This window comes from Pseudorca crassidens, chromosome 2 (genome assembly GCF_039906515.1).
Source record: "Pseudorca crassidens isolate mPseCra1 chromosome 2, mPseCra1.hap1, whole genome shotgun sequence".
NCBI classification, from domain to species: domain Eukaryota; kingdom Metazoa; phylum Chordata; class Mammalia; order Artiodactyla; family Delphinidae; genus Pseudorca; species Pseudorca crassidens.
Genome location: NC_090297.1, coordinates 28,929,954 through 28,953,287, shown reverse-complemented (window position 1 = coordinate 28,953,287; position 23,334 = coordinate 28,929,954). Strand labels below are relative to the sequence as shown.

Sequence of the window (23,334 nt, the reverse complement as noted above, 5' to 3'; positions counted from 1 at the left end):
GGCTGGAGAGGATGGAGCTGAGCAACAGTCTGGGCCCAGCCCCCCCAGACACCTGGTTTTTCAGGTTCCCTGAAGCTGCTATGGGAGACACCCCCCCAACACACACACTCAGGGTGACAATGACCAGAGCCCATTTACATCTGCCACTTCATTTATTTTTTTATTTGCAGGAGGAGTTGAAACAAATTTTAAGGGTATTTTCATTTTTCTTTTCCCTAAACATGAATCATTCAAGTAAAACCAACTTAACTATAGAAATGTAGCAAAGTAAGGGGAAAGTAGCATAACAACCCAAGAGGCAAAGGTTGGAGGGGGGGAAGAGGTGGGTGCAGTCCGCATATAACATATGCATAAATGCCATATGATTCACCTGCTCAGGACCGCCTCCCCAGAAGGCAAGCACAAGGACCCATTTTAAGAGGATGTTTTCCCCCCAAACATCTGAGAATGTTTCAACTTAAAGCTTAAGGTTAAAAAAAGAAAAAGGAAAAGAAAAAAACAAAACAAAAAACCCCCACAAACCACCCAGCCATAACCACCTTCCTTAATCGATCATAGGAGTTTCTTTTCATTTTATAAAAAGATTAATAAAAAATATTGAAAAAATTATTTTCTCATCTTATATTTGTAAAGATAATAGAAGTCAGAAGTTTCTTAGAAAACAGACCAGAAACTGCCACATCCAGTTTCCACCCCTGTTGCTGAGAGGATCAGCACGACTAGAAAGTTTGGGATACTGGAGCTGCTGGTGGAGAAGGGGAAGCCCAGCCCAGAAGAAATCAGAAAATATTGGGGGGGAGGGGAGGTGCGCACATGGGGTGTGGTTAGGAACACCACCATGTGATACATGGCTGCGCAGAAAAGGGGAACACAAGGTGGTCAGAAAGGCCTTGAACTCCTCCTCGACATACAAAACCAACTTTTACAAAGATCCAAGCAGTTTGGTCCCAAACTGAGGTGAACACTTCAATGTTTATTCACATGCTTTGTTTTCTCTTTTAAGAATCAAAGTTGCCCAAATTAAATCTTTCCGCTAATGTTACTATATATGCCTAAAAAAAAAGGGGGGGGGGGCTTTTAAAATCAGGATAAGGGAGAAGAGATTGAAAATCATCAAATTAGTCCTCTTAGCTCCAAATGAAATGAAATGAATAATAAAACTGTTGGTTTCTAATAGGGAACAAACCAAAATCCAAGTATCGCTCTGCCCTCCCTACCCCAGCCCCACCCCACACAGCAACAAATGAGAACCACACAGCTAAAGCCCAACATGGTGTGTTCTGCTCAAGAGCTGGGCCTGACCCCAGGCCCCACAGCCGGCTGCCTCTGGCGGGACACAGCGCCAGGGATGCTTTCGGCTGTAGTAGGAGTTCTGCATGGCTGGTGGGGGGTAGGGGTGGGATTTTCAGAATCTTCTCGAGGCTCCTCTGTTTAGCTCCTCACCAGCCATCTTCCCAGCGCCTCTCTCCCTTGGGCAGGGGCTCCCATCAAGGTGGCCTCTACTCAGCTGTAGGCTGTAAATTGTCCTTCTCTTCTCGGTTCTCTGTCCCACTCTCGTCGTCTTCGATCTCCCCTTCCTCCCCACTGAACTTGTCGTGGGCCCATTTGGGGCTGGTGCTGGATTTCCGGAACATGAACCGGCCCCGACCCCGAGGAAAGGCTCCTCGGCCCCGGCCCCGGCTCACCCACTTCTCACTGCCTTCACCTTCACGGTCATCATGCTGAAAGGAAAGAAGACTGCCATCAATGCCAGAGTGAACAAGAGTAGCCAGAACCCTCTCCTCTGAACCCACCCAAATATGACTTTCTCAAATGAACCTATGCCCTGTTCCCCACTCTAAAAATGCTACTAATTCAGATCTAAGAGAATATTCAGTTGGGTTCCTTGAATTCTAAGGCAGTAGTTTAGGCATTATAATAATGATGATGATAAAATCTTCACTCAAAGACCTTTTTCTGCATTATCTCATTTAATCCTCACATCTACCCTACCCTATCATTATCACCCTCCACTACACAGATGAGAAAACAGACAGAAGAACTTTAAGTAACTCCATATTATTTAGAACATTGTCTCTCAAAGAGTGGGTTTGAGAAAGCAAATCACCCCTAAACGTGAAACTATGATCTGAGTTGTCAGGATGGTAAGAGATGAAGCAACACAGAACACACACATAGTTGGGACTCTAGCTCTCCCCAACCTCCCCCTCAGCCAAGAACAGGCCATGAGACCAAGGGAAAATGATCTGCTCATGGTCTCAGACCAGTTATTGGCAAAGGCAGGCCCAGAACCCAGCCTCCCGTCTTGTATCCCTCCCCTCTTTAGTTTTATGCAAGGAGGCAGTGTGGCAGAGTAGAAAAAACAAAACCTACAACTCAAACAATCCCTGGTCTGATGATCACATGAGAAGAGAAGAAGGGATCCAATGAAAAAGAATGAAATGACAAAGCATTTTGAAAAGTCACTGTTACCTATCAGCCCCATGGCTTCAAAGAGTCTAAATCCTCCACCCACACAAGTAGTGCCTTAGGCCCCTGAGGGGTTAGCTCAGCTAAAGGGCCAGCTGCTTATTCACTAGCCTAAATGAATCAGGCTGGCAATGCTCCTTCAGGGGACAGATGGGGCAGGGAAAGGGGCTTTGTGTGGCCTTTGATCCTTCCCTTAAGCAGCCCCACTCCAGTACCTATCCTGGGCCCAGGCAACATTTCCCTAGATACAGGTTCAAGGGTCCTCTAGGAGTCCCAAAGTAGCTACCAGCAGCCCTAGAAAAGTGAAGTTGGCTATACACAGTGATTTACACAGCAACCTGCTGCCTAGCTTCCTGTTTCCATGCCAGTCCTCAGGGGTGATGAAGAGACTCAGCTGCAAGCTGACCTTGGTTACAACACTCAAGAGTCACGTCTGCTTGGATCTGAGCCTGCTGTTGAGCAAAGCCAGAAGAGCTCGCTCACTGGCCAGGTGATTCAGCTTAGAAGAGCCCTAATCTGAGAGGCAGAGAGGCTCAGATGGTGCCTGGTACCTGATAATGACCAACAGCTTAGAAGAGAGAAGCCCCAGTGGCGTTCCATTTTGGAGGCAGGTCCCCTTCCTCAAAAAGAGATCCTGAGCTGTCTTTCCTGTCAATCTTGTGCTGGGGAGCGACAGGGTGGAACTGCAGCCTCAGGGGAAGGTTATGGTTCTATCCCTTGCATAAAGGCTGGAGGGAGGCTTAGGTTAGGGTGGGTGAGCAGTAGAACAATTTCACAGACTAAAAAGGCAAGAGGAACCTTTCCCCGCTTACCCTGGGATCCATAAACGTCTTAGATAGCGCTCTCAAGGTCAGGACTACCTCTCTAGAGAACTCATCTTGCCAGCACTATGCCATCCCACAAGTACGCATGTACCCAGTGCAGCGCCTGCACACATATTTAATCACAGTTCTGGAAAGACCAATTAAGGCCTCTGTATCAGCTACTGTGTGTACCAAAGGCCCCCTGGCCCTTCCTGGTTGTCCCCAGACACATACCAAGTAATACTTCTTGCTTTTGGGTGTGTACTCGGGGTCCCATTCCTCCTCACGGTTTCTCTTTTGAAAATCGTTGTTGCTGCTGCTGCTGTTGTTACCAGAGTAGTTGCCTCTGCCCCAGCCTCTTCCTCTGGCTCGAAATTGCTGTGGCAATAAACAGGGGAAAGGAACAAAGGGACCATGTAAGGAATGGAGAAAAACAATTCCTTGCCTTCTATTCAAACACTTTTCTGGCACAAAACAGACAACTGTCCTCCAGTCAATATGCTGGTCAACTGGTTTCTAGTCATTCCCTTTCCATTCATCTCAAGTCTACAGCCTAGACAGAGGACAAAATGGCATAAGGGCCTCCCTACACACAACAGGAGTCAAGACAAGTGAGGAAGTTCGGAAGAGAAGTCCTAAGAGACTTTCTGGCTAAGTGATTATGAACAGGAAAAAAACAAACAAAAACACTAAAAATGGAAAGCTTGGGGATTGGGAAACCACAGATTCTAGGGTCTTTAGACTGAATTACTTGTATCAAGGGCAACAAAATTAGTATTCTGATAAGAACATAATTAGAATTGGTGGGAATAAGGGCTTAGAGAAAGGGAGAGCGGGCAGGGTCTTACAAAGGTCCCTCGAGCTCTGCCTCCTCTGTCACTTGGACCCACAAAGTCTTTGGTCCCCAGTCTTGATTTGTCAAAGCCCGTGGTACTCTCCTCTCTCTCCTCTGTCTCTTCAGTGTACTCTTCCGCTTTGTAGGAGTGGGATGACTGGGAGGAAGAGGATGATGACCTGGACCGGTCTCGTGCTCTCCGGTGCTTCCTTTGAAAATAGAAAAGGCAGGGAGATCAGTAAGCCTCTAGGGTACAGCCTTTGGCTGGGGGCTCATGCATAAGCAGCACAGGGCAATCAGGAGTGTGTCTGTGATGAAAACACTGAAGGCTAGTAACCTGAAAAACAAACTCACCCCCAACATACACACCCAGGGAACCTGGGGAGCTTCCTCCCAATTCTGTCAGTCATGCTGAGTGACATATCTATGTCCGAGCCTGTGATGAACATGGGACATACACAGAAGGAGCAACAAAACATAGTCTGTGGCCTCTGGCAGCTCAGTCTAATACATGTGCACGAATCAGAAAGGCAGAAGGAAACTAACACTGTGTTGAAAGTCACGGAGTATCTGGTACCAGGACAGGCTTTATATGTTACCATCTGTTTCAGCTTTACATTAGTTCTATTTCTCATAAGAAGAACACTGCCTGTCTTGGGACAGTGCTCTAAAGACTGAAAAAACAATGTGCTTAATTAAAAACTCTACACTGACACAGCAGGCATATAGTAAATGGCAATTATGATCATTCTGTATTATTTCCCTCATTTTATAGATAGGAAGTTCAGGTGACAGAGCTGAGTAGGCCTGGATTCAAACCTGGCTCCGACTAATTATACCACTACTCCACAAACCACCTCCCCACTTTCCAGTGAGCTCAAACAGCTTTTGTCATTAAGCACAGGATTTGTCGAAACTCTTCTCAGAGTTATTTCCCATCCTTCCCTTCATCTGGGGGAAATTACAGACTGGGGTAAATCAGACTCATATGACGAGTCACGGTCTGTGTACTAGAGGTCGGGGCCAGTCCGCCATGTGGTGCTGGAGAAGGGCACCAACCACATCTAAGGTGGCAGAAAGGCTGGCTCCCAGGAGTAGAGGAGGACTTACAGGGAGAAGCCAGCCTGTGTCAGTAACCGATCACTGCTCTCCTCCACTACGGAGGAAAGTACCTTGCAACCCCCCAGCCCACCCCCAAACATTCGAGAAGATCAAAGACTTACATGTTTGAATCCTACTGGTGCCTTCTAGCATTTACTCTTAAAAAGGAGGAAATCTAAGTTATTGTCACAGGATTCTTATAACTCAAATGTTTGACTCCTAGAAATCAGTGTCATTTCAAGAGGTTTTCAAACCTAAGACTCCAGAAAGCCCCATATTTGAGTCCCAACACTGCCTTTTATTAGTTGTGTGATCTTGGGTGAGCCACTCTTCAGTCATATGAGAAAAAGTTCTTCTAAACTGAAGTGTGATATACAATGAAAAGTGACATAACTATCATTTTTCTTCTTGCCCCAGTCACAAAATACTACGGTTGCAAGAGACTTGGTCAAGGTTACACAACAAGTCAGAGGTAGAGGCATGTGTCCCAGGGAAAGAAATGAGGATCAGTCATCCAAGTCCAACCCTGAAATGCTTGAGGGGTTCTGCTCCCTTTCCACCAGTGACAGTGTTGAAGGCTACTATACCCCCACCTCCATTCCCTGGTGAGGATTATCAGATTTTTATCTGTGGGCAGCCCTGAAAGCTGCTAAGGCTCATAATGTGTAAGTAACTGAGTGGAAGAGTAGACAAAGTGGAACAGAAGATCTGAGTTTTGATGTCAGTTGTTACTGTGTGATCTTAGACAAATCGTTCTGAGCTTACTTCTTTATCTTTCAAATGCGCAAAACAGGTAGCTACTAACTATCCAACTTATCTCAAAGGACTGTTATCAGAAAATGGATATGAAAGTGCTTGCTAGATAAAGTTCAGAAACACAAAAGTGGTGTAGCTTCTTACAGGAAGGTGTGGGGTTTCAATTGTGCTACCTTTAATGAGACATGATTGAAAAGTCATGGAACATTCAAAAATGTAAATAGAGATAAGACCTTGGCATAAATACTGCCTTATGAAGTTCAACAATGCTACCTTTGTTTAAAGAATATTTGTAACACCTCTCTTGGAAGTGTCTGTGAAACCAGTTTAAAAGGCAATCAATAATCTTGTCCTATCTAGTTCCACCCTGTTTCTCTGACCAAACAGTATTATTACCTGACAACAACTTTGAGCCATTTCTAAAATATAACCTTCCCAAGAAGATTTGTGATGAGAAAGGACATGTCAAAGAACATGGCCAAAACAAATGCAAAAGGAATTCCCCTATGATTTTCCACACTGTCCCTAGAGCCAAATTAACTGCCCATCTCCCAGGAGGCCTCCTTTAGACAAGGATCATGCCTACTTTCATGCTAAAGTTCTATTTTCAATCTAGGGACCTTAACTGACAGTTAAAAAAAAGACACTGTACAAGTGGCCATCGTTCCTAACCCCAAGTTCTCTGGCTTGGAGGGTCTGCCATATAGCCTAATGGTGGGCAGACAAAGAAATCCACTCAGGAGTCTGAATGAGGTGACAGACAGGGGCTTACGTACTTCTGCTTCTTTGATCCTTTATGAGTTTTCTCTGTTTTCTCAGCTGATCTTTCCCTCGAGTGGCTTGAGTCTCGGGAATCCACTGACTCTCTTGATTTACCTCGTTTAAGATCTCTCTCTTTATGTTTTTTACGACGTTCGATATCAAGGCGGAGATCAACAGGATCATCTTTGTATTTTCCCTCAGCCTGCCAAAAGAGAAATCAAAATTTAGGTTTTGGGGATTCAGGGCTACCAACTCAACCACCCCACGAACTGTGGCTTCTACTCCACTGGAGTGGTGCAGAGGAAGCACTGGGAATGTGAGGCACCTCGCCCAAGCTCAGGAGGGATACAGGATGGTCCACAGAAGTCGCTTCATGAGGATCCTACACAGCCCAAACCAGTTCTCTAAAATAATGATGAAGACCTTCTGCATATGCTACACACACGTACACGCACCTCACTTCGCTGTTTCCCTCTGTGGCCCAGTAAAGACGGGCTAGCCGACAAGTTGAGAAGGCCAAAATCAACTCTGGAAGGTGTTGGTTAGGCTGGATCAGGCTTAGTCACCACGAAGAATGGAAATGCTGTTATCTTCCCCTACCTACACTGTGGCAGCTGCCCTGGGCCTATCCTCTACTTGGAATTCTCTCTCAGTATTGAGTCCAATGACAGACAATGGGAGACTCAATCAGCCTTCCAAAATGTTTAATTGTATTAAATTTCTCTAGAAAAGGCATATCAAAAAGCATAACGAATTCATAATGTGGCAATACCAAGTCAAAGTTTATTTAAAAAAAAAGGAAGGGAGGGAGGGAGGAAGGAAGGAAGAAAAGAGAAAAAGAAAACCTTTTTTTGCTAACTTTCTAGGAAGTGTAACCTATCAGGGTATGTATGTTGCAGATACAGCATGAGCCCAGCAACAACAGCGGCCTTCTACCCCAAACTATCATGCCAAGGGCTTTCGACAGCTCTTTAGAATCTCAGTGAGCAGAGGTGCAATGTGGTTTCAGGCACATTATACACTTAAGATTTGTCTCATGGAAGTAAAACCTCCTTAGGGACTTCCCTGGAGGTCCAGTGGTTAAGACTCCATGCTTTCACTGCTGAGGGCCCAGGTTCAATCCCTGGGTCCAGGAACTAAGACCCCCAAGCTGCACAGTGCAGCCAAAAACAAAAAAACACAACAAAAAACTCCCTAAAAAGAGGAAGCGATGAGTAGTTCACTTAGCATTAACGTTTTACTTATACAAACAATTAAGGTTTTTGTTGAAATAATTTAATTAACAGGAGTGGTAGGTAGTAAGTTGGTTTATTTTATCACATGGTTTTCTTTTGACAGAGGGAATGGGGCCTCTGTACCCTCCAAAGACAAAAAAAGAGAGAAGAAAAACGCAGCTGCAGCTCCCTTAGGCAGTGCCCACAGCACCTCTACTGAGTAGCCTATGTGGGGCAGAGAGGACGGAATCTCTTCTGATGTTTCAAAACCTTGCATTTCACATGGTTAGTGCCAAGCCGGTGGGTACTTGGAGAAAAAGAAAAGGGGGATGGGAGAGAAGAGAGATTGTACAAGAGTGCCTCTCATTACATTCAACCAATAAGACAAATTTACTTGGAAAACTTAAAAATTACTATTTTTAGAAAAGGTTTCAGCAGCATCGGAAGAGCCATCTCTAATTTTAAATTACAACTCTATATGGGAATGGTGGTCAAGAAATACTAAGATTTTTAAGAACCCAAATCTAGTACCTCATAGTAAAAGACTGCACACAAGCTTTAACCTCTTAATAACAGTGTTTACGTGCACATCATTACAAATGTAGCTGGGCTATCAAAGCAATGTTTAGCTTTAAAGTAACAGTAATCGACAGATGATAGATATGGTACAATGTTAGAAAAAAATCTGGACTAGCTGCTTAAAACAGTCTACTAAGTTAAGATATGAATATTTCACTCTTCTCTGACATGCATGTCTTTTTGAAATCATGGTTGGAAATAGTGCATGTATATAGTTGATTTGATAATACTTACAAGCAGAAAAATATCACAAAAAGTTTCTTCTCTCATCATGGGCACTTGTTCCAAAACTCCTCTCTTTTTTTTCTCAAGCTCACCTCAATAGACTTTGGGGTCATTTACCATATTCTAACCACTTCACAAAGGTTGTTGATACATTTAATAAAAATTAACCCTTTGTAGTTCATTTTTAGAATTATGCCCATCCTTAAAAGAAAAACACAAACTTAAGTAGAGAGTAATTTAAACAAACACATTTCTGTCAAGTTCATGCCCAACGCACTCATTTTGTTGGAATTACTGATCAAAGCAACAGTTCACCTTGTAGCCAGGTTCCCGGGGACTTTTCATTTCGTCATGAGCCAAACCATGTTTTCTGAATGTACTGGGGGAAATGTCTATCCTCCTAAAATTGAAAACACAAAAATTGTTTAACATTCCATAGTGTGAATATAGCACCTCAGTTCGTAAGGAGAGTGGTGCAAATCATAGGCATTCCTTTTTATTACACTTATGTTGTTTGCTTATATACTTACACTCTCCCATAGATGTCCATGCGCGTGTATGCATACACAACACATATACACACACTCTCTCTCTCTCTCTCTCCCAACTTTCCAAACTCAAACAGAAAAAACATCTTATTCCACCCAGTACCATTACAGCCAGGAAAACAGACTCACCTACAGCCGTGCCTATAATTTCAAATTCACATCAAGATTATCTATGCCCTGCTAACTTCAAAAAGCAGTTTTCATCTTGGAAATTAAAATATAATGGTCCTTGGGATTTCCCTGGTGGTGCAGTGGATAAGAATCAACCTGCCAACGCAGGGGACACAGGTTCAATCCCTGGTCCGGGAAGATCCCACATACCATGAAGCAACTAAGCCCATGCACCACAACTACTGAGCCTGCACTCTAGAGGCCATGAGCCACAACGACTGAAGCCCGCGTGCTTAGAGCCCATGAGCTACAACTACTGAAGCCCGCATGCTTAGAGCCCGTGTTCCGCAACAGGAGAAACCACTGCTCAAGGAGAAGCCTGTGCACTAAGAGTAGCCCCTGCTCGCCACAAGTAGAGAAAGCCCGCCACATAGCAATGAAGACCCAACGCAGCCAAAAAAATAAAATTTAATATTTTTAAAAATACAATAAAAATAAATAAAATAAAATATAATGGCCCATTATTCACCAATAGGATGAGGTCCAAGTGAGAAACAACTGCCTGGCATGACATAAATCCCCAAAGACCCTAAATCCAAGACTGTTGTGCAAACATGGTCCTCCTACCTCCTGCAAAGGTCCAAGAGCTGACTATTATATAATTAAAGACCAACTTTGTTTCTAGACAAAGTCCCTATTTGCTGAATGAATAGTCTCCAACAACCGAATGTTTAAACCTCTGGGCTTTTAAACCCTTTGACATAATCCTATAAGCACTCCCACCTCCAGCCCCCACCTGCTGCAAATTCTTCCAAAGGAAGGACTAATATATGAAATACATGGGTTGCTTAAAGAAACAACATCTAGGGCTTCCCTGGTGGCGCAGTGGTTCAGAGTCCGCCTGCCAATACAGGGGACACAGGTTCGTGCCCCAGTCCGGGAGGATCCCACACGCCGCGGAGTAGCTGGGCCCATGAGGCATGGCCACTGAGCCTGTGCTCCGCATCAGGAGAGGCCACAGCAGTGAGAGCCCTGCGTACCGCAAAAAAAAAAAAAAAAGAAACAACATCTACTCTATATAAAGAAAGCTCACAGTGATCTTGGGTTACTGTTTGCCAGCTCCCAAGAATACAAAGGTTCACTTATACCAAAAGGGCTGTTTTCCTCCAGCCCAAAGTGAGAAACTTATAGTCATCAAAGCATACCCTTTCCACTACAAACAACCACTATCCTAGAGCCTGGAGGGCACTACCTTAAATTCTGCTGATAATGTAACTAACAAATTGCAAAAACAAGACGAGTTTATTATCTGATGAGCAGACTTTTATGACCACCTCTACTGTAAGGCTGAGGTCCTCACCTGTGAATCTCTGGGCTTTTCTTGTTTTTAGCTGCCTCCTGCTCGGTTCCTCTCTTTAGGTATTTAGTAAAGCGTTCATGCAATGTCATTCCCGAGGACCCAAAGTGATGCTCTGTGGGGAATCAAAGAAAAACATATCAGGCTATCAAAGGCACACCCAACATTCAACTCGTGTGCATGGACCTACAACCACAGAGATGTGACTAAAGTAGTCAAGTCCATATAAAAAACATTAGGAAGAAGAAGGAAAAAATGGCTGGTTCAGACAAAATCCAATGTCTGATTTCCACTGTAGGACATGGATACAAAGAGAGAAACTAGAGCTTACTATCCTTTGATTCAGAGCACCAGCTCCTGCTTGAGTTCCAATTTCAGATGGAACCTATAACTGGCCCAAACCCAGATTCTACATGACACTCCCCAGCCTGTCCACCTCCATTTGCCCAGGAGATGGCAAAATAATGTGGGGAAGATATCCATCCCCCAAGATCTTCAAGAAGCCTCTAGAGGATTCTAGCTACTAGACAGGAAAAGACAGAGGGGCTGAGAAAGCCACCTTCATACCTCCTTTTCAAGCAATTTAAACCTTCACATGAAGGATTTTACTTATTCTCATGATCACAGGTTACCACTAGCATTTCATAATGTTCATCTCTGTAATTAAAAAATGGAAACTTCTCCCTGGAAGAAATTTCCTTCAAGCTAGCCCGTAGCTTCAAAGGCCCCTATCAATGAGATAAAGATCCCTGATAGACTCCCCCATTCCCCCACTCATCCTTCTGCTTGTTAGAGAGGAAGCTAAGCACGTGGAAAGGGACCCTGAGCAGGCTGGGGTCTGGACTCACCTTTAACATGGTGAACGATGGTCACTATATGCTGGGCAAACAGTTCTGAAGGGCTCCGCTGAGACTGAGCTGACTGTATGTGCTGGAAAATGGATCGAAATTCCTGTTCCTTTTTGTTGCTATGAACTAGATCCCGACAAAGCTTTCGTTCCTGAGCCAATAAGCCACTGGGTCTGAAAAAGAAACACAGGGAGGCCCAATGTAACAAGATACACAGAAAGTCAGAACGTTTAAATCCTAAAAATGAAGAGCGTGCTTTAAAAGAGTTAAATTTATCTGTAAAGTTCCTTTTTTAATTCCTACCAAGGTAAAAAGTAACTTCAATGCACCATAACTATGGGAAAAGGCATCTAAGATCTCTCTCTTCCCTTTTCCCCGTTGGAATTTAATAGGAACAAATGGGTAGGATGAAGCATTAAACCTCAGTGATTCTGTTCTGGGGGTCTCTGCTGGTTTTAACAGATGACAAACAGGAAGGTGTTTTTAAAGACCAACTAGTTTGGCCATCCAGGGCCACTCAGTGAAGTGACACAATGCAGCAAGAGTGGGATGTGGCAACAACGCTGTTCAGGAGACTTCCAACTGGCTTTGCAGTTTTTACACCAGGTAAAAAGCAGCCTGGGCTTCATCACTCTTTCCTTAAGTTCTCCTGCCCCCAGCCCCAACTTTAAAACTGTTACATTATTTCATGAAGACCTGTAAAAATAGATATTGTGACTTAGCTAAGAATGGAAAAATGGACCCTGCATGGTTCCACAGGCAAAAGACATCTCAAGCACATTTAGGAAGGCAACAGGACGGGGGTGGAATGGGGCCGGCAGGGGAGCTTACAATGTGATGAATAGAGTGCAAGAGAGAAGCAGAGGGGACCCAGCATCAAAAAAGCCAGTCACTATAGTGTAAAAAGACGCTTCACCACTGCTATGATACTGCCCCCAACATATAACTACTCAGTGATGCACACTTCTCCACTGAAAACAGAGACACGAGGGTATACACACAGAAAATGAGACAGCGGGGAAATACATGAGGGGCCTGTCCTCGTTCCAGAATGACCTCAGAGAGAGAGGTTAGGCTACTAAAACCCTGAGGGTCAAGATGGACTACAGCTCACCTGGCAAGGTCCTCATCAAAAGAGTCCATCCGGACATTGACCTGGGCCTCTCGAGTAATGGAAAAGGAAGACTTCCCCGTGGAAAAGTCTCCTTTGGCTCCTAGCTTCTCTCGGCTCTCAGAGGTCTTTCTCGGGGGAGGTGATGAGCTTTTCTCCTGGACTGCTTTGTAAGCAGTCACTCGGAAATTTTTTTCAGGCACAAATCCCCTGTGCCCACTTTCGGTTCTCTTGGGTCCTCCCCGATCCTCCTTTTTGGATCTCTCTGAGAAAGACTCTTCCTCCAACTCCTCCGTTTTTCTTTGCTTTTCCTTCCCTGGCGGTGCGTACATCAGGCCCTCCCATTTGCCTGACTTTTCCTCCTCCTGGTTTTTGTTTGCACCTGCTACAACTTTCGACATGAATTTGGGTTCATCATCAAACTCAGATTCCTTCCTTCCTTTACCCTTGTCTTTATCTTGATCATCCATCTCCTCCTTGTGGAAGTCAGCCATCTTCTTCTCAAAGTCATCTCGGAGCTTATACCTTTTAGGAGACTGGCTACCCCGGAAAGGCTTCTCAGTATCAGTTTTGGGAGCAAATGGATCAGATTTCATTTTTGTATCACCCAAGCCCGCATCAGAGAAGCTCCCTTTCTCTTTCATTTTCTCTTTATCAGTATTTGTTTGTTTCTGTTCCTTATCCTTTCCATTCTCTGTCTTCTGCTCATCTAGATACCTAGTTATGAAAACACAAGGGAGACACACACAAGAGGCTTCTTAAGCAACTTGATCTAAAATAAACTAGCACCATGTGCGTACGGTGTTAGGATTCTGCTTCTCTAATAAGCATGTCTTGTGGATTCCAGTGTTACGAAAGGAGTCTTGGTTACCTTCTATTAATTTCTAAAAAACTGCTCTTCACAGATCTATGAACTTGGCATTTAAGAGAAAACTATATGGTCTATGGAGTTGTGTATTAGAAAAACAAACAAAAACAAAATAGCAAAGGCAATTTTTAGGATACTGAAAAACAAAAACCTACTTACCTGTAAGTGGTCTAGGAAAAAAAAAACTTAAGGTCTTATCCAACCTTCACTCAGTCACTTAAAATCTGCTTTCAGCAAAGTTAACATAGAATGTTCAACCTTGGACTGTTTTGCTTTTATACAACTCACATTTGGAAATACAAGTCTCAAAAGAGACTTCAAATTTGCTTCAAGTCACCTAGAAGATCTAAGTATGAAATATACTGCAAACACAAATAAAAACAGAATACATGTTAATTGGGGGAGGGGGCAAAAATCATCCTACTCATTCTTATGGAAAAGCAGAGCTCATGCCCAAGTGTTCTAATGAGATTCATAGTCCTGGCAAGGAACAAAACTTGTATTTCAAAGCAGACTTACTGAAAGCTGCAAAGTACAGATTCTGAACGTCTCATTTGTACCATGAATGGAAAAAGTCTGATCATGTTATAGTTGCATTAATATGACAAAAAAGAACCAAAGGACAGCAGGGCAGCAAAGAATATGCTAATAAAAGGAAAAGGTGGGGGCAGGAGGGGAACCACCTGCTCTGTAAAGCCCTCTTTAACAACCTGGTCCCAGTACAAATTCCCTGTTATGTCTCTGCCACCCCAATCCATCCAACCACATAAAAAAGATTCAAGTTCCAACTCAGTGTGTCCCCCAGGGTAGAAAGACAGAGACACTGTTATGTCCTCTCCTAACACACAACCTGGTTGGCTTCTACTGGGACATACACCCACTTTGTGATTTTAAAACAAGGTCTTCCTGGACTAAGCCTTGGACTTTCCCATTCTGCCCAGTCTCCTCAATTGGAGGGTGTGAGGGTGCAGCTCTCCACCATGATGGACTGATGCAGATCGATCACAGGAGATGGTAGGTCCTAGAGGGTCTAACAGCTCCAACAGCCATTCATTTTGGTAAAGACCACATTTTTTGATGGCTGACCCACAAATCTCTACTGTTCTCTGGCTTATACTGGTAGAATCCAAGGTAAACTTTAAATGTGAAAACACCATTGCAGAGTAGTCTAAAGAAACTTTATGCTGCAATACAAATTCAGGAAGGTAGGAAAACTAGAGTTAAGCTAAAGGTTTCCTGGGGTGATGCTTTAAAGTTTGCTAAATGAAAAGTTGAGGAAACGGGATTACCTTATTACCATTAATCAGAGCTCTACAGATCACATTACAACTAAACTGCCGGCTGGTGAGATAAAAACAACCAGACAGGGGAAACAAGATACTTGCCTCTTTGTATAGGCTGCTCCGCCTGGAGCAGCAGCCTCCTCTTTCTGAGATGAGCCATATGTGGAGCCAGTTGCTGGTGGACTCTTACCCATGGGGCTCTTTTTGGATGGACTCAAGGACCCCGAGCCATGGTCAAACTGACCTTGGTGTGCCCCAGCCTGGTACCCAGCACCACTCTGCAGAGCTGAGCCCATCTGGGATGTGCTGGAAAGCGGAGGGCTAGGTTTGGGCACAGGGCTAGGACGAGGTGACCGCCTCCTCACCACCACAGACTGGAGGGGGCTTTTGAGAGCCGGGCTTCGCTCCCGAGGACTCAGCTCAGACACGGCTGAGGCCCGTGACGCAGAACCAGCACTGTATGTGGTGGCATCTGGCCATGGCTTTGAGCTCTCAGACGCTTTTGTGTCTTGAGAGGTGCCTCCAGAGAACGGCTGCTCCTTGGCCTCATCTCCCTGGTTATCCCCGGCAGCCTGAGACGGCCGGCTATCCTTGGAAGAAGACTTTTTCTCCTTTGCAGACTTGCGCTTAGAAGATTCAACTCGGCTGTGGTTGGAGGAAGAACGAGAGGATGAGGAACGCCTTGACCTGTCAGAGGAAGACTTATCGGAGTTTCTAGAATGGCTCCTGGACCTTGGTGAAGGGGACCTTCTCTTTGGGGACCGGGATCGGGAACGGCCCCGACGAGGACTGTATGCCTGCCGGTAATTCTGCCAATTTGAGCGGTAGTTTCCATAGCCTCCTCGGTTATACTGGCCCCATGGATAAAAGCCTCTGTTGCGCCCACGGAAATAATAGGGCCTTCTATAGCCTCTGTTGTGACCTCGGAAATCCCGATTCTGATATACTCTTGGGTGATTTCTCTCTCTGTTATGAGCTGGAGAATATGATCTGGAACGAGACCTAGAACTGAAAGAGGGGCAGGGGAGGGAAGAAATGTTTGAATTTTTGACACAAGCATTTTTACTCAAGAAAAACCTGCCAACAAAGAGGTAAATCCCTCTTCTTATGCATCATTTAACTTCAGTGTTTTCAAACGAAAGGTACAAACTTAAATAATTAATTCTACTCTTATGGCCACATTAAGTACAAAAATAAAGAAGCACTTTAACAAATGAGACACTGAGATGCTTCATTAATACTGTAGCACATTCTAAATGGAGATGTATTTCTATAGTGACTGAGAGAATATAAAAATGTTTCTAATGTGGTAAACTAAACAAACACCATTTTAATATAGTATACTACTTGCTAAGAGTTTCAGAGGCACAGAGGATTGTACAGGTAGGTCCCTGGGTCATTGGAAGTGATCCCTGCATGCTGTGGTACCCAGACAGGTAACTATTCAGATCCTCTGGTCCCACACTGCTTACTCCCCATCCTATCCACCTCTCTCTGTCTGTGCAGGGCTAAATTCTTAGCTTCCACTAAGACTTGGGGTTGTATAAAAAAAAGTTACAACAGGTCTAAACCAAAGAATGCTTAAATAGGGACTTAGAGAACTCATCTGTTCAAAGCTTAAAAGAATTTTAACTGAAATGAGATCAGCAGCAAAGCATACAAATATTGTTGTTTTTTTTAAAACTGGGAATCTGGAAATGGTCTCATTATCTAGAAGGTCAAGTTTCTGTGGCTGAACTACAAGGTCTTACCCAGGTGCCACAAGAGGGCACCATCTGACCATAAGACATCAAAACACACAAGAGGGTAGCAAAGAGGAACTACAAAAACAGCCCCACACTTGCACATCTTTAAGGTCAACCTAAAGCCTAGTGGTGTTCTTCTTCATTTAACAATACAGAACTCTAATTTAGCAAAGGTACATTTCCAGACCGGTGGGGATTCAACAGTAACCTAACTCTGTAAAAATTACATGTTCACAAATGCCAGGCTTGTCAATGACAGGGAGCTGTTCCCATCAAAAAGCCAAAAACTGTATTTGTTGGTGTGGAAAATCCAGTGGCGTTCTTTGATACCACTTGTCATGTCAATTATGATATAGAGCGTTAATTAGTCACTACACCTAAGTAGTTAACTAGAAATATGTAAAATTACTAGAAAACTCCAAAAATATTTTCTTTACATATAGAATAAAAACCCTTCAGTTCATAAGCAGGACTTCTCATATCAGACCTAACTGGAAACAGATGCAAATGTGACAGGTTTTAACAACTAAACAGAATGTTATTTTTAGAAAGAAACTTACACTTAGAAGATAAAGTGGGATTGGCTTCCCACTACTTACTACCCAGGTTCTTTATCTACTCCAAGAACAAAAGGAACTAGTGAAGATGTAGCATAGTGATGGTTGTTAATGGTTGCTATTTAAGTACAATTTAAAAAAACAAACTTACCTTTCACACTTTTCATTCGAAAATAGAACAATGTAAGAAAGAAGGGAGAGGCAGATGCAGCTAGGAAACTGAATATGACCCAATTTAATGGCTGTACTTGAGGGAGGTGATGCACCACCAGCACTAAGGAGGGTTTTATTCATGTTCCCATCCTCAGAGGCTACTGCTGCTTCTGTCACCAATTACTAGTGAGGGCCCTGCGGCATACTGCATCCAAACCCCGCAGTCACTGCACGGATGCAGGAATATGAGTCTCTGCAGATTGCAAATTAATTTATTTATGAGAAGTCATTTAAAAGGATACAACAGTCTGTGAAATACAAGGAAACAACCAATTTTCTCCAATTCTGTAGAACTCAGCAGTTAAGTTAATTTAAAGGTATGGTTTCTCAAACTCTCTGGACAGTATACTTTCCTTGTAGGAGAGGGAAAACAAAAGAAAAAAATCATGAAACAGATAAGCCAGAATTAAAAATTGAACATCCAGTGGCAAATTTATCTGTTTCTAAAAAGCAGAGAAGTCAGACTAGAATCAAATATAAAAACTTGTTTTCTAGTGGAGATATTCCTCCAAAATAATCTTACAGGTATTAGGACAGCACATGGAGTGGCTCTAGACCTACCCCGGCACATATTGCCTGCATAAGGTATCTTTCCCTCATTTGCCAAGTTGATGACCATGCCAAATGATCTGTAGAATAAGGAGAAGCGATCTGTCCAGAGAGATCCGCCCAGAACTCTAGCTGTCAAAATACTTCAGAGCTGGTAAACATTTTTCAATTTGGGTTATGTCAGTTCAATTTTCTCTCTCAGTTTTGGTTGTACAGCCTCTTCTTTTTGAACCAATTATTTAGTTTCCATTTACTAGATTAAGTTTTAAAGAACCAAATGAGCTGAAACTGAGATTTAAGCAAACCAGATCAAAAGACTCCGGGCGCAAGGTAGGAGTTTACTAAGAGTCTCTGCTCGGTCCTATGGCCTTGATAGCAAATTCCTGGGGTAGATATATTTAGTGGGCTTTCCCTCATTTTTGGGGGGTGGGGGTGGGGGTGGGGATGGGGGTGGGGTTTGAGAAGATAAAAGAGAATTTTACTTACATACAGACTCTGACACAATTGGGCAACAGAGAGACTCTATCTAGCACAGGCCTCAAACAAAGCTTGGTATAAAAATGTGTGCCCAAGAAACATGGGAGAGAAAAATAAGGTTAGGATTGGTTACCCTCGAGGTGTAATGTTATCTTAAAAAAAAAAAAAGAAGGGGGTTTTGAGTGAGAGACTCAAAGTTTATAACTTCCTGTTCTACACTATATGGAAGTCATTAACATTTATGCACACCTATTTTTTGTTCAATCTCTGCTCTGAAATTAATTTTCAGACAGGCTTCTCACAGATTCCATTTAAGAATTAACTTATTCTTGGGCTTCCCTGGTGGTGCAGTGGTTAAGAATCCACCTGCCAATGCAGGGGACACGGGTTCCAGCCCTGGTCCAGGAAGATCGCACATGTCGTGGAGCAACGAAGCCTGTGCGCCACAACTACTGAGCCTGTGCTCTAGAGCCCGCGAACCACAACTACTGAACCCCGCATGCCTAGAGCCTGTGGTCCGCAACAGGAGAAGCCACCACAATGAGAAGCCCACACACCGAAACGAAGAGTAGCCCCTGCTCCCTGCAACTAGAGAAAGCCCGCACACAGCAACGAAGACCCAACACAGCCAAAAATAATAAATAAATAGAAATAAATAAATGTATTTAAAAAAAAGAATTAACTTATTCTTGTTGGGAGGGTGGGGGGGGAGCCTACCAACTATTTGTTTACAGACTCTTTTAGGAGTAGGACTATGGAAACCATCAATAAAGATTAATAACAACTATTCCTGAGTTTATTTTAAACTGCATGATTCATTTAAGAGAAGGGCTCTAGATACTCATCTAAAATAATGAGCAGGGGCGCCAAGTGGTAAAACTGAGAAATTGTCTCCTTGCCTACTGCAGCTCTGACAAGAAGAACGAAATTGTACAAAGATCCCCTTTTGGTATTTAAACATTTAGATACATCAATATTTCTCTAACACACATATAGAAACTTATATTTACTAACAGGTTCTTATCTACTCACAAAAGAAAGTTTTAAAGAATGAAAAACCGAACTCATAACACAACAAAAGACGAAAGATGCTGGAAGTTTGGCATTATATTCCAAGACAGCTGAAATAGGAAATAATCCAACTAAAGGTGTAGAAACTGACTAAATTAAAGAATACTGGCAATAAATTCAAAAGAATTATTTGCATATTTACTAAGGCAAAGTGATGTCTACAATAGTGATTTTTTTAGGCAGTTGCAAGATGTGTTTTACTAAATAGATGCAGCTTGTTAGTAGTTGGCGTATCAGGTATATATATACAAAGGACTCCTGATTAAGTTTTTTAAGGTTTAATTATTTTAGTGAGTTAAGGTTTCTTTTCCTTGCAATGTTGATCATACTATTAATCCTCTTAGCTATCCTGTCTTTGCTGATGATGCAAATAAACCTTGGTCCAAGCCTCCAAAAATACTTCAGTGAAAAATAATCAGGTGTAGAGATTTGAAGCAAGTAGCTTAAATAAAAATAAAACGCTCTTTCTTCCACAGTGGATGAAAAACAGTATGTGCTGACAGGAAAGAAAAGGAATTAGGCCAACAGCATGGCAATCAAAGATGATTTGGATTTGTAACATTTGAAGAGACCTGGAATATCTTACCGCCCAACACGCCACCTCAAGCCAACCCCGCACCTCCATTTGACACTCACAGAAAGGGTCTAACAAAAGATCTTCAGAGACCTATACTGACTGATCAATCATCATCTCATTATACAATCACACCCCCTTACCTCAGCCTGCGTTTCCTTGAACGAGAGACAGACCGACTTCTGGACCGAGACTTCGAAAACGAACGAGAACGAGATCTTGATGCAGATCTTGATCGAGAAGAGCGAGATCCAGACTTAGATTTGTTTGTTTTTGACATCTCTAAAGAGAGGGTCGCTTTTCAATTACACCTAATGTAAAAAAACAGAATCAAACAAATGAGTGAGCCCCTTTGCAAATGAGTGAGTCCCTTGAACTTCTATGGACACTTAGAAACAAACAAAAAAGATGAAATGACTGCTAAAACCAAACCAAACAAAACATTCTTTGCCCTTTTACCAAGGGGGATTTCTAAGCGGTACAATTCCCAACGTACCAACCCACAGCAGCAAATGGAAAACCTGACCTGTAACTCTAACTGGGGGACACCATGAAACACAGACAAAAATGAGGAGAGCTATTGATAACCTGGGGCACATAGTCTTTTCTCAATAAGCAGACAAGTTTTGCAAACTAAGTTAACTGTTAATAAAAGTACTGAGATGACCTGAGACAGGTTTCCCAGTCCTCACAGAAGAAACTCTATGCAATGACATCTTGGTTATAGAGTTTGTGGCACATCTTACCATTTCCCTACTTCCTGGACCCTGAATCCATGAGGCATACCCTTAATATTTGCTTCAAAGGAAAAGGTTTAAAGTGTGAGAGATTCTGTAATCTCCTTTACACCTAAAATTATGTATTACACCTATAATTATAATCATACATCTGCTCATTACATCTATAGTTATATCTTTCCATTTTGTATTTTTCTAACCTTTATCTTCTTTTTTATCAGTATTACCAAGTACCTATGTATATTATTTATCTTATCAAAGAATTAAAATCTGTTTATTTGTGCTCAAAAAAAAAAGTGTGACAGAATATTCTCAAATATTGTAATACCACAACAGGATGTACTACATCCTGTAAAATATAGGATTTTTTTTTTGGCTGCGTTGGGTCTTCTTTCCTGCGCACTGGCTTTCTCTAGTTGTGGCGAGCAGGGGCTACTCTTTGTTGCAGTGCGCGGGCTTCTCATTGCGGTGGCTTCTCCTGTTGTGGAGCACGGGCTCTAGGCGTGCGTGCTTCAGTACTTGTGGCTCGCGGGCTCTAGAGCGCAGGCTCAGTAGTTGTGGCGCACGGGCTTAGCAGCTCTGCGGCACGTGGGATCTTCCTGGACCAGGGCTCGAACCCACGTCCCCTTATTGGCAGGCAGATTGTTAACCACTGCGCCACCAGAGAAGTCCCAAAATACAGGATATTAATCCATAAACATAGGACTAAAGTAATGTATAAGGAGAAGAACCTCTACTTTCTTCTAGCCCATCACTAGCTTCAAGAGTCAATCTTCTTTCAGGGTCATTTTCCCATGAAAAAAACAAAATTGTTTTTTCCTTCAAAGATCAGAAAGCTAGTTAATACCTAAACCAGACCAGAACTCCAGGACTTATCCTATCACACCTCGCTGCCTCACTGCTTAACAAAAGATTCTTTTATGTAATGTTGTGCCTGGCTTGTGAAGGGAAAACAATAATCAATGAACATTTCACCCTCCCCTACCTCTCAGATTTTCTTGTTATTCAGATCCCAACTCAAAAGCGATCTCCCCAGAGGTTTGCCCTGGCCACCCAATCAAAAGCAGCCACGCAGTCATTCTCTAAGGTCTAGTCCAGTACCTTGTTTTCTTCTTCCCAGCACTAAATCCAGTACTTGAAACTTGTTTACTCTGTACTTGTTTACTTTGTTTTTCCTCCTCTACCCAAGTAGGATGTAAGCTCCCACCACCAGAAATCTCATCTTTCTTATTTACTGTTGTATCCTCAATGCCCAGAACAGCAAACACTTAAACAGTATTTTTATTAACTTATCCTCGAGGAGGGTATTATTACATCCCTTTTTACAGATGCGGATACTGAGACATAAAGAAGGTAAACTAACTTGCCCAAGGGCACGCTGCTTTAAGTGGCAGGGCTGGGATTTGAACCCAGGTGACCTGGCTCTAAACCAGTGCTCTTAACTACCATTATACAGCCTCGCCAGAGCAGTGTCTGGCACACAGAAGGCATGCAGAGACTTGTGGGATGAATAAATGAATTCAAGTCTCCACTCCTATTGAGTTTAGGATCTGGTAAAGAGGGCAAGACAGAGACAAACTGAAAGGTGGTATCTGTTTATAATTACTATATTCAAGTTTTAGACTTGAATTTTAAGAACTTTTGGAAAGGCAAAGAAATCCAAGAAGCTGCTATAGCTCCAGCTCGTAAGGAAATAACCATAATCTCAGAGACATAAATTTAGAAGACTGAGAAACTGCTAGGAAGCCAGAGACAAACAGTGATGCGTAAGAGATTGCTAAATGAGGATACCAAAGACCTACAGTCTAGATCCTGCCAAAAGGATCAAACTGTTACATGCTTTAGCAAGGTCAAAGATGTTTCAGTTTGGAACCGATTTTTGGAAGTAGTGTCATTATACAAAGCCAGGGTAGAGGAATAAGTTATTTGGAGATATGAGGTGGAGGTGTAAATAAGCAATTTACAGAAACTGAATATTGAAAATACATTGTTTTTCTGGTTGGCCTTCAGCATATTTGGGGATTCTCTAGGTTCATTCTTGCTAAATGGCTTTTTTCTGTTACAAGTCTAGGGGTATCTTTGCCTAGCAACTTCTCTGTCCAGTCTTCAATTTAGCTTAGGCTAGAAATAAATACCCTTTTAGATCAGTTACACAATGGGTGGACAATATCAGACTTTAAAAGAAAAGGGGAGGGAATTCCCTGGCGGTCCCGTGGTTAGGAGTCCTCACTTTCACTCCTGGGGGCACAAGTTCAATCTCTGGTCGGGAAACTAAGATCCTGCAAGCCTGCGCTGCCCGGCAGGAAAAAGGGAAAAAAAAAAAAAAGGAGAAGGGGGAACAAGTCAGTAGAAAAGGAAATACTCATTTCAACTCCAAGTCACTGGAAAATTAAGAACCTAATTTTCACGAAAAGGAAGAAAAGGTCGTCATCTAAATACAGATAGAGAGACTTCCCTGGTGGTCCAGTGGCTAAGACTCCGCACTCCCAATGCAGGAGGCCCGGGTTCAATCCCTGGTCAGGGAACTAGATCCCACATGCA

General features: G+C 43.0%; 1 protein-coding gene across 5 annotated transcripts in view; it reads right to left on the bottom strand.

Annotated features, from left to right (window-relative positions):
• Positions 1 to 133: 133 nt before the first annotated feature.
• The window catches only part of THRAP3 (thyroid hormone receptor associated protein 3), a 77,362-nt gene continuing 54,161 nt past the window's right edge, over positions 134 to 23,334 (bottom strand). For all 5 annotated transcript variants that reach the window (XM_067725500.1, XM_067725502.1, XM_067725504.1 and 2 more), the window contains 10 exons: positions 20,200 to 20,367; positions 14,973 to 15,878; positions 12,723 to 13,436; positions 11,609 to 11,781; positions 10,764 to 10,875; positions 9,060 to 9,144; positions 6,741 to 6,928; positions 4,121 to 4,316; positions 3,507 to 3,650; positions 134 to 1,721 (listed from right to left, as the gene is read on the bottom strand). In XM_067725500.1, coding sequence (XP_067581601.1) covers positions 1,500 to 1,721; positions 3,507 to 3,650; positions 4,121 to 4,316; positions 6,741 to 6,928; positions 9,060 to 9,144; positions 10,764 to 10,875; positions 11,609 to 11,781; positions 12,723 to 13,436; positions 14,973 to 15,878; positions 20,200 to 20,336 — 2,877 coding nt within the window. In that variant the 5' untranslated portion in view covers positions 20,337 to 20,367 and the 3' untranslated portion in view covers positions 134 to 1,499. The remainder of the gene's footprint in view (positions 1,722 to 3,506; positions 3,651 to 4,120; positions 4,317 to 6,740; positions 6,929 to 9,059; positions 9,145 to 10,763; positions 10,876 to 11,608; positions 11,782 to 12,722; positions 13,437 to 14,972; positions 15,879 to 20,199; positions 20,368 to 23,334) is intronic.